This window comes from Thunnus albacares, chromosome 7 (assembly GCF_914725855.1).
Source record: "Thunnus albacares chromosome 7, fThuAlb1.1, whole genome shotgun sequence".
Lineage (NCBI taxonomy): Eukaryota > Metazoa > Chordata > Actinopteri > Scombriformes > Scombridae > Thunnus > Thunnus albacares.
In genome coordinates this window covers 20,416,717-20,427,443 of record NC_058112.1, presented here as the reverse complement: position 1 = coordinate 20,427,443, position 10,727 = coordinate 20,416,717, and the positions used below count along the sequence as shown (strand labels likewise).

The window sequence follows — 10,727 nt, the reverse complement described above, 5'->3', positions numbered from 1 at the left end:
TGTTAATGTGATTAAGTGTGCCATTATATAACAATTAACGATTATTTTTATTATTGATTAATCTGTCGATTATTTTCTCGATTAATCAATTAGTTGTTTGGTCCATAAAATTCAAAAAATGTTGATCATTTTTTTCAAAGCCCAAGGTGATGTCCTCAAATTTCTAGTTTTGTCCACAATTCAAAGACATTTAGTTTACTATCATAGAAGACTAAAGAAACCAGAAAATATTCATATTTGAGAAGCTGGAACCAGAGAATCTGGACATGTTTTTTCTTAAAAAATTACTCAAAATGATTAATCAATTATCAAAATAGTTGGCAATTAATCTAATAGTTGGCAACAAATCGATTAATTCACTAATCATTGCAGCTCTATTGCTCTATTGTGTGTTGATGCCATTTTTTTTCTAAGGCAACAACAACAACAACAACAACAACAACAACAGTACTTTCAGTCAGCTATGAATGACGCAGGCCACTGCGTGTGGATAACAATAAAGTACTCTAGTCTTAAAGTGCAGCACAGAACATGTATTCTTGTATGAGTTATTTTTAGCCAAATGAGTATTAAAATAAGCTGTAACTGTTAGTTATCACTTATCGATGGGAAAGAATTATAAATAAATAAAACATATCGCCCTGTGTTTCCACTGCGCAACTTAATGGCACTCCAATGAAAAATCCTTGAAAAACTGGCCCTAGCTGACCCAATTGTTGACCCTTATCATACTGTTTAGAAAGAGTTCAGTGGGCTCTGACTGGTGTTACACCGTATTTGGTGACCCTACAGATTCTATGACCTGCAGTTTTGGAAGAAGTACTCAGAGCTATCACTTAAATAAAAGTATCTGATATATTAAATACATTTAACAAAGTACATCATTAATAGTGATGAGTCAGTGCATAAGCACCATTTTAGTATAACGGTCACAGCCCCATTTTCTACAAAATTAGTACTTTTACCAAAGTGCTTCAAGTTAATTTATCTGGTAATACTTCTATGCCTTTACTTAAGTATGATGCAGGATTTTTACTTGTAATTAAGTATTTTACATTGTGGCTTTGATAGGCTACTTTCACTAAAGTAAAGGATCAGGGGACTTCTTCCGACACTGCATTTCACAGAATCTGACGGGTGACCAAATACGGTGTAACACCGGAACTTGTCATCTGTCGCGTCGCGTTATCCCGCCGGAACGTTTGTAGTGTAACACAGAGCTTGGCAGTCATGTCGGCGCTCAAGTCGCGGTGCTTACAGTTAGTCAAAATTTAGTTTCAGATAACTCATTCTGTGTATTTTAGAAGTCAGAATACATACATTTTGAGATTATGTGTTGAAGGAAAGCGAAGTATTGGTCGCAGTATCGATAAACTTTGAGGTAAAGTAAGTTTACTGCCGACTTCTCCCTCCGTCTTTCTCTCTTCTAGCTAACGTAACGCTGGTTAGCCAAGTTGATGTGATAAACCTACAACAGCTCGACTGGGGCTTGTTTTGTATTTAGATGACATTACCAAGCACATGATAAAGACTCTGTAAGAAGCAGAGCATTTATTTATCAGTGCCGTCAGTTGAAAGTATTCGTGCTTCTTTCACACATCGCTTCATATTTTACTCCACATTGACTCGCTTTATTGCTTCCGTTCACGTCGCTGATGTTAACTCCGTAACCGATGTTCAGGTAACAACTAGGTGGTCGTCACATTGAATATATGTTTATGTTGTGTCACACATTTATTTCTAATATCCTGTTTACTCTTGTATCTGTCAGATTTTATCCATATTGTGCAGAATAAGGATGTGCCGGTGATATCAAAATCTCATGTTACGATTATCTTAGGTAAAAAATATTACGATAATCATCAAAGTTTCCTGAAATTGTAAAAATGGCGCTAAAACATAGTTAAATTACTTCACACCATGATTGGTCTGCATTATAAATAACATCAAAAACAGTTTCAACGCTGTAAACAAAAGTAAGCGGTTCAAAGTTTCAGACAGTTGACTGGAAATCACTTTAAATGCAGCTCAGTGCCTCTTAGATTTTACGCACCCATTCATATTTTTGAAAATTCTTGATATTTTTCCTGATGAAATTAATCAATTGATTTCTGGAGTGCAAGAACTTTATAGTAAGTGTTATCTGCTGGATGTTAACAGCTATGTTCATTTTTTAAAGGCAGAGAAATTAGTTAACACACACAAAACAGAATAAGTTATAATGGGCCTTTACAGGCCGTTAGTGCAGACTTCAGCTTTACACAACTTCTCCACATCACTGCTAACAGCAGCAGAGCTGAAGCTGACCTGTGAGGAAGAACATGATGTGTATGATCTTGACGCGGGGAGTTTGTTAGTCAGGTCAAATGTAGCTCTCTCTCTCTTTGAAGTTTGCCACACTTCAGTTGGTTGATGTTAATATAGAAAGTCCTGGCCAGAGTAGCAAGAGCTCAACAGACAGGAGCCTGTTTCTCTATGCTTTATGCGTTATTCTGCTTTATGCGTTATTCTGCCTCTGTTTGACCGGTAGAAAGCTTCCTCCTTGTGGCTGAACAAAATAAAACTGCTAAAGAACGCAGGAGAGCTGCTATGTGTTTACAGTGTCCTCTGAAAACAACAATAATCACGGCAATGGAAATGGTTGGCGGTATTGATATTGTCAGAATTCACCACAATGTACTTAGTAAAAACCAGCACATCTCTAATGCAAAACATGTTTATTAATCATAATTGCCATTGACAGTTTCTCTGCTTTCTCAGTTACCTGTCCTAGTCATGGCATCACTATCAGAGGAGGTGCTTCTGGTGGTGAAAAAGGTTCGCCAAAGGAAGCAGGATGGCACACTTTATCTGATGGCTGAACGCATAGCCTGGGGTCCAGAAGGCAAAGACCGCTTCACTGTCAGCCACCTATATGCAGATATTCGCTGTGAGTATTCTTTGCCCTCAAGTTACAAGTAGCGCTAAGGTAATAATGCGATGACGATGTGTGATAATGTGTTATTTCTGTTCTGTGTAGGTCAGAAAATCAGCCCAGATGGTAAAGCAAAAATTCAGCTCCAGCTGGTCCTTCACACCGGCGAGAGTACCACATTCCACTTCTCTAATGAGAGCACTGCACTCAAAGACCGTGAGGCCACCAAGGAATTGCTGCAGCAGCTACTGCCCAAGTTCAAGAAGAAAGCTAACAAAGAACTGGAGGAGAAAAACAGGTGACACTATGAACCTGTTTTCCCAAGGTTGCCTTCGAAGGATAAGTCTGGTGATATTCTGTTTTCGACTTTTTATCAACAAATCACACAAAAAAAACAAAACCATCAATGAACTGATCCTAAGAACAAGTAATCAGAGCCTGATACACGGTGTTCTTCTGTTGACCTCCTATTTAAAACAAATCAGTGAGCCACACGTTTGCACCCAGTGACATGTTCCTTCATTACCATGAAAATGGGCATTGTGGTTTTTTGTTTGTTGTTGAGCTGCAACGATTCATTGTTTGAGTCATATTTTAAGCACAAATGCCAAAAATGTGCTTGTTTCAGCTTCTTTTGTCATACATGATAGTAAACTGCATATCTTTTGGACTGTTGGTTAGACAAAACAAGACATCTGAAGACATCACCTTTGACTCATTATTTTATGACATTTTATAGACCAAATGATTGATTAATTATTTGAAAAAATAACTGGCAGATTAATTGATAAGCAAAATAATCATTGCAATATTTGAAAATAATTGTCTATCTATCACACCTAGATCACTGTTGAAAATAGTACACAACAAAAACGCTGTTTAATGCTGTATGGATAGTGTTTACTAGTGACTAGTGGTTTTGGTCTTTGCATCGAAAGAAAAAATATACAGATGTACGCCAACCTTTGAAGTAGTGACTGTGTTCAGGACTATGTTGGCAGCTCATTTCTGTCATTTTATTGTTAACCATTCGTAAACATAATGTTAGGAACAGGATGAGTAATGCAATAATCTCAACTCAAAGTCCTGAGAAGTGTTTCTCCACCATTGTTGGTATGAATGGGGTGGACAAAATACAAGCAACACCTCTCCTTTATAGCACACTTCACTGGACCATAAACTACAGTCTCCAAAATGACTGTAAAGTTGAACCAACGCCTTTCTGAAACGGTGTCAATAAAAACGGAACATTATAACCTTCATGAAGTTAGAATTTATTGCAAGGTTCTTGTATTTGACTGCTTTAGGTTTAGATAGTTATGATAATATCTTAATATTGATACAATTTTCTGTGAAATTAATTGTTTATGTCAGTCATCATGTCATCATTACTTTAGAAGTTTAGACAGTTAATTGATTAAGAACTTTCTTGGGTTTAAATGTTGACTGAAAGCGACAGTAGTCATCTATAAAATATTTAAATTTTATTTGTTTCTGTAGGATGCTCCAAGAGGATCCAGTGCTTTTCCAGTTATATAAAGATCTAGTGGTAAGCCAAGTGATCAGTGCTGAGGAATTTTGGGCCAACCGGTTAGGAGGCTTAAACAACACAGACCCTGCACTATACAACAACAAACAGGAAGTCGGTATATCTGGAGCATTTCTGGTGAGTAGTTCAAACCTGTGACAGTTAGACCTTATATTTAGAAAATAAGATCATGTTAAATTTAATAACTGATTGAAGCACTGGAAATTTACATTAACTTTATTAGCATTAACAACATACAGGTGAGCGTTAACAGGTGTCATTTTTGTGCTTTACAGGCAGACATTAGACCTCAGACAGATGGCTGCAATGGCTTGAGATATAATCTGACAGCTGATATTATTGAATCTATCTTCAGAACATACCCTGCAGGTAAATGACTACATCTCCACTTTTAAGTTACATCACTTACAACTGTTGATTGACCAGGAGAAAGTACTGGCTGTCGAGAATATTCAGATTTTCATTTAGAGCAACAAAAACGAGCGATTTTACCGATTAACACACTGTGTTCCAGAGAGGAATTTGTTGGAATAAAAACCTGCATGAGTGTCCACCCCAATGAATGACTTTTAAATGTGCAATAGGTGTTGCAGATCAGATATAATAAAAATTTGATAGAGTACAGTACCAGTTTGGACACACCTTCCCATTCTCTTGGATGAGAAAGTGTGTCCAAACTTTTGACTGGTACTGTATATTTATGTCAACCTTTGTTGTTCTTGCAGTGAAGCAGAAGTATAGTGAAAATGTGCCTCATAACCTGACGGAGAAGGAGTTCTGGACCCGCTTTTTCCAGTCCCATTATTTTCACAGAGACCGCATCAACACAGGAACACAGGATATCTTCTCAGAGTGTGCCAAGCAGGATGAAAAGGGTAGGATTTGTAAAGCTTATTTTGGGGGCAAATCTCACATACAAATGGAACGATTTTAAAGTCAGTGTATGTATTATTTCAGCCACAAGTCTGTTTTCATATGTAAATGCTTGAAATCTGTCTCATGCAGGCTTAAAGTCTATGGTGGTTCAAGGAGTGAAGAATCCTTTGGTCGATCTCCTGTCATTAGAGGATAAAACTTTGGATGAGGTGGGATTTAATGAGATGATCAGTCGCAGCCACATCAATAATCATTTACTTGTGTAGCTTTCTTTTTCCCACGGCATCCTTCAAGCTTCAGAACTTGGTATTTTCTGTGACACAGGGCTATGGAGTTTGCACACCACCATCCTCAACATCTAATTCGAACAGGACGGTGAAAGAGAGCAGCAACTCGGCCATTATAAAGCGGTTCAACCATCACAGTGCCATGGTGCTGGCAGCAGGCTCACGCAAAGGGTAAAGAAATTACTTCTGGAGGCAAAAAACACAATAACCTGCTCAGTATGCTTTATCTTTAACTTCATCTCCATCATGTTTTTAAAGGGAAACACCAACTGATCAAGCCAGTGAGACAAGCAGTACAGATGGAAACTCAAGGGATTCTGACTTCTTTCAGCCTCCTGTGAAGAAGGTACGATGGTTCTGTAGTTTTAAAGCTTTTTCAAAATACAGCTGTTAGTCTTTAACAGACTAGGTCACTTTTTTTTCTGTTTGCAATGTTTTTTTTAGGTTAAATTACAGGAAGCCATAGAATATGAAGACCTGCAAAGGGAAAACGGACCAAAAACAGTTGCGTTAAACCTCAAGAAGTCTGACAGGTACAGTCTGTCCACATGTTTATATCTTCTTGACTTTGCATGTTTTACTCCAAATGAAAGCTAAGAGAAGGGCTGCAACTAATGAGTATTTTCATCAGTGATTAATGACACTACTAATAATAGTAATGCTTGATGTTTTGAAATGGCTCAACCAAGTCACAAAACTCAAAATATTCAAATTGTAATAAATGAAACCAAGATTGGCCTATAGACCTATAGACATTTCAGAATCTAAAATCACCAAATATTTTGTATTTTTATTTTATAATTGGCTTTAAGCAGTCAATAAACAACCATCAACTGATAGACTTAACAATTAATCAGCAAGCTGTGTCTGTTCAAGGTGTGTAAAGCCTTTATAACTTTTTATCCAGATTTCAACTGTGTAAAATTTGGGAAGAAGCTCATCTGTTGTTAGTCTCACACCCTCTGGACAGAGTGCTCACTTTGAGCTGTTAATTAATAGATTTTATATTTCATTTTAATGTTCAGATTCATTACTCTCTCTGTGTAAATGATCCTGGCAGTGGCCATAACCCAACACCAAAATTTAACTTTGGCATATAGAGTGAATGTATGGAGTCTCAGATAGAGGGGACACTATGCTCTTACATTTGGCAGCCTCCCATCATGTTTAATGCTGATAATACAGGCTTATCTTTTTAAAACCATCCAGGAATAAATTCTTCCATTTTAAATCGATGTATTCATAGTTCAGTTGATTCTTCCTATCCCGGTGAAATTTTCTAATATAATTTTCTTTTTATCCTCCTTCTTATTTAAGGTATGCTCATGGTCCAGTGCCACTTCAGTCCCAACAGTATACAACTAGCCAGGATATCATCAACTCTGTCAACTACATCCGGCATGAGATGGCTAATTACAAACCCAACCTTACTCAGGTTCGATCATATACATTCTATTTCTGTAATTTTATAATGTTTTGTTTTGGTTGAAGGGCAGTGTGAAAATCACTGTCAGCAGATTCTTTACCTGGTGTTTCTAAGTCGCTCTGCATTCACATTTTCACCAAATGTTGAATAGTTAACAGCTCAGTTGCTGTCTTCACCTGAGTGTAGAGAGCACACAGGTTTTGTTGTGATTCAACAGTCAATCATTGACTTTGGGACAAAGATTAATGATCATCTTAGTAGTTTCATCCAAAAGGAAGCATAACTTTTCCCCTGTTTATGCCTAAGCGTCCACACTACTCCGGCGTTTTCAAACCCCTAGAATGGAGATTTGTTTGTTTCCTGCCTGTATCTTATCAGTGGCGATGTGTCCTTCCCTGATTCGTTACACCCCACATCATCACATGACCCTTTTCTGCAAGAAAACAAACGACATCAGCCTTGACTACCAGTGGTTAATTCAACATGGATAACAAATTACAGGTATCGCACAGGAGGCAAGCCATTATTCGACCAATTTGTGACAATTCCCGTGTCCAGCGGTCATGTGACATCCGTTTCCTGGTGTGTTAGTATTGATGGAGATTATTTCTGAAACACTGCTCGTGTGGACGGAGATCATTTTCATTTTAAAACACCATTTTAAAAATAGTATCAATAACAACACATTCTCAGATTAAGATCAGGGAAGATGTTCATTCCAGTCACATACCTCCGGGTTTTCAGAGGCAAGGTGGAGCAGGCAGGTAGTCGCCCTGAGGCAGCATTGTTGTTTTTTGGGAACTTTGGAGACCTTAGTCAGCGATATACATGTGTCCTCAAACATGCCTGGCTCCTCTAACACAAGACAACAAAAAGAGGAGAAACTGTCCCTTGAGAAGCCATTTGGTGCCACAGTAGACTTGTGCAAAGATTTGAGCCCACCTGTATGTTGTTGGTACCCTCCTCCTGCACCATTTTCAGCTCCTTCTCCCACTTTATGTGCCACATACTGAAAGTTACGTTCTAAGTTGTTCTCTGACTGAAGTAAATCTAAATACTGTTTATTTATCAGTAAATGTTTACTCACAACTTGCTGACATAATTCTGATTGGGCCTTGTATTGTCAAAATGGCTGTAATCACATAAGTCAGCATAGAATCACCATTGTCACAAACAGTATGTTCCCTGGTCAGAAGATTTAGATTAAGATGCTGATTCTTATTCCAGTCTAGAAAATATTACAAAGAAAAAATGTATTATTAATAATAATAAAGTTATTTTGAAATAATCCAGAGTTTCAGTTTCCCCCAAAAGTCAGAAATGTGTATCAGGTTTAAACCATGAATGGTGCCTTTAGTTTCACCATAGTCTTTCTCTCACTCTTTGCAGGTGTTGTCCAGCACAGCAGCAACTTCTGCCATCGCAGCGCTTTCTCCAGGTGGCGTCCTCATGCAGGCAGGAGCGCAGCAACAAGCCATAAATCGTACGTGTGTTCCGAAATTGCTGAATTACTGTAAAACTGTTGCCTGAAGCACATCTGTAGAGTCTGAGGTTACTGTAAAGCCTCTAAGCAGCACATTCAGCTTGCTCCCACAAAATCTCCTCAATGTTTTCTGTATTTTCCACTAAATCATTGATCTCAACATGAATGTTATCTTTAAAAATGTCAACATGTCCCTCCCCAAAAAGATTTTTCTTTTTTTTTTATTAAATCATTTGCCTTTTCATTCTTTGTTGTTTTTTTCCAGAAATGGTACCTACTGAAGTTCAAGGAGAGTTGAAGCACCTTTATGCAGCTGCTGGAGAGCTATTGAGACATTTCTGGTCCTGTTTTCCTGTAAACACACCATTTCTGGAGGAGAAGGTGACTAATATTCAGTTTATGTAACCAAGGTCAAATTATTAGTCACATAGTAAGTTATTCTCTGTCTTGACACCCATGTTTTTGGCAAAAAATAAATAAATTGGCAGTTCTAATAATTGTCTAATAATACATACAACAATTAGCATTTCTATGTGATTTTTAAAAAATATAAACCACACTTGCTCACAGGTTTCTATATTTCATACATAATAATCAGCATACAATCCCCCCTTGGACTTTCTCATGTTTTATTGTTTTTCAAAGCTGAATTACACTCAAAATTAACTAAGCTTTTTCAACACTAATCACAACATTTTGTGTTTTATAGCCATAGATTCCTTTATAAGATATTTGTTTTCATGTGGACATTAGCATTTTTCTTTCTATTGATCTGTGCTATAAAAAAAATCTAACTATATCTGCTGTGAACTACATCTTTTTCGCTCAGTTTGTGTCAGTTTATAGTTTTATAGTATAATTTCCATCACTACCACCACCATCACAGGTGTTCTCACCTTATAAATAGTAGGAAACTTTTTTTTTTCAGTTTTTCCTAATGGGTTAATCTTCAAAAATGTTTCATCATTACGTACTTTTCATATAGGTGATGAAAATGAAGTCAAACCTCGAGAGATTTCAGATGACCAAGCTTTGTCCCTTTCAGGAGAAGATTCAACGTCAGTACTTAAGTACAAATGTAAGTCTCTAATGATTTAATAATTACACAAAAGCTTATATACCAGGTGATTCTTGTATTAAATCTATTGGACATCCTCTTAGCTTACAGGGCACTTGGAGGAGATGCTGCAGACGGCCTATAGCAAGTTCCACATCTGGCAAACCCGACGGATGATGAGGAAAACCTGAAGTCTGACGGTTTGTCGAAGAGAGGACAAGGAAGACATTAAAGTATATGGACAAATGGCCTGTGGAGGCCCTCCAGACTGCTGTGAAGAGACCACAGATTACAGCCTGATGGGACAAGGTTCACAGGGGCTTATGATGAGGATATAGATGGACGCTGCTACATCCCCAAATGTCCAACAGAGACTAACTACATCTCAGTCATGAATAACTGTAATTAGTTTCTTTCTCTTTTGTTTGTGTTGTTTTTTTTTTTCAATGGTTGAGAGATTGGTGCCGGTAATGGTTAACTGGGACTTCTACTATGGTTTAATATGACCAAACTTTAGATTGAAATCAGAAAGGCTCTCAGGATAACAGGCTGAGGTGTGAGATGCAAGCAGAGGACTGGCAACATGTTTCATCAGTGCTCAGAGCATTGAAAGAAAGCTTGGACATACAAGGAGCTCCTCTGAGCACCGGCTCGATTTATGGAACAAGGTTCCTGAAAATCTGAAGCGAAAGAGGAAGTGAATATAGCAATACTGTAAAGACATTTGACACTCGAGTGCATTAGTGTGTGTGTGTGACTCAAATCACACTGTCACTGGTTTGTAATGTCTGCACCTTCTGTCTGCACTGAAGACAAAAATGTTATTCTGAATTAAAGTGAGGCATAAAGCTGTTGTTCATGAACCTGCAACACTTCATTAAGGATTCAGTTTTTCAATGCAGTCTTAAAACAACGGTCAGATGCCCAAATGAACATTGAAATTGTTTTTTCTCGCCATAACCATTCCTCCTGTTCATACTGACTATTAGAAGATCCTTTCATAATGCAAATGTAAGTGATGGGGGGACAAAATCCACATTGTGTAAAAATTTATTTAAAAGTTTACCTGAAGCTAATTTGAAACTTCAAATGTGTCAAATCAAGTAGATATCTTGAGTAGATAGTAGATGTCGTT

At 37.5% G+C, this 10,727-nt stretch overlaps 1 protein-coding gene across 3 annotated transcripts; it reads left to right on the top strand.

Annotated features, from left to right (window-relative positions):
• Positions 1-1,199: 1,199 nt before the first annotated feature.
• gtf2h1 (general transcription factor IIH, polypeptide 1) lies at positions 1,200-10,455 on the top strand. Of its 3 annotated transcripts, none has more exons than XM_044356923.1 (15): positions 1,200-1,381; positions 2,761-2,929; positions 3,020-3,212; positions 4,415-4,580; positions 4,739-4,832; positions 5,189-5,338; positions 5,469-5,548; positions 5,664-5,797; positions 5,885-5,972; positions 6,071-6,159; positions 6,944-7,061; positions 8,442-8,535; positions 8,801-8,916; positions 9,521-9,613; positions 9,697-10,455. In XM_044356923.1, the coding sequence occupies exons 2-15, from the start codon at positions 2,776-2,778 to the stop codon at positions 9,781-9,783; spliced, it is 1,656 nt and encodes a 551-aa protein (XP_044212858.1). In that variant the 5' UTR covers positions 1,200-1,381; positions 2,761-2,775; the 3' UTR covers positions 9,784-10,455. The 3 variants fall into 3 exon arrangements, with proteins under 3 accessions (XP_044212858.1, XP_044212859.1, XP_044212860.1); XM_044356924.1 differs by having other exon boundaries at positions 1,200-1,386; XM_044356925.1 differs by lacking the exon at positions 1,200-1,381 and adding an exon at positions 1,453-1,681.
• The last annotated feature ends 272 nt before the right edge of the window (positions 10,456-10,727 follow it).

Coding starts and splice junctions, on each gene's coding strand:
- gtf2h1 (XM_044356923.1), top strand. CDS start 2,776: ATGGCATCACTATCAGAGGAGGTGCTTCTGGTGGTGAAAAAGGTTCGC. Junction 3,213..4,414: donor GAACTGGAGGAGAAAAACAG/GTGACACTATGA, acceptor TTGTTTCTGTAG/GATGCTCCAAGAGGATCCAG. Junction 8,917..9,520: donor CACCATTTCTGGAGGAGAAG/GTGACTAATATT, acceptor CTTTTCATATAG/GTGATGAAAATGAAGTCAAA.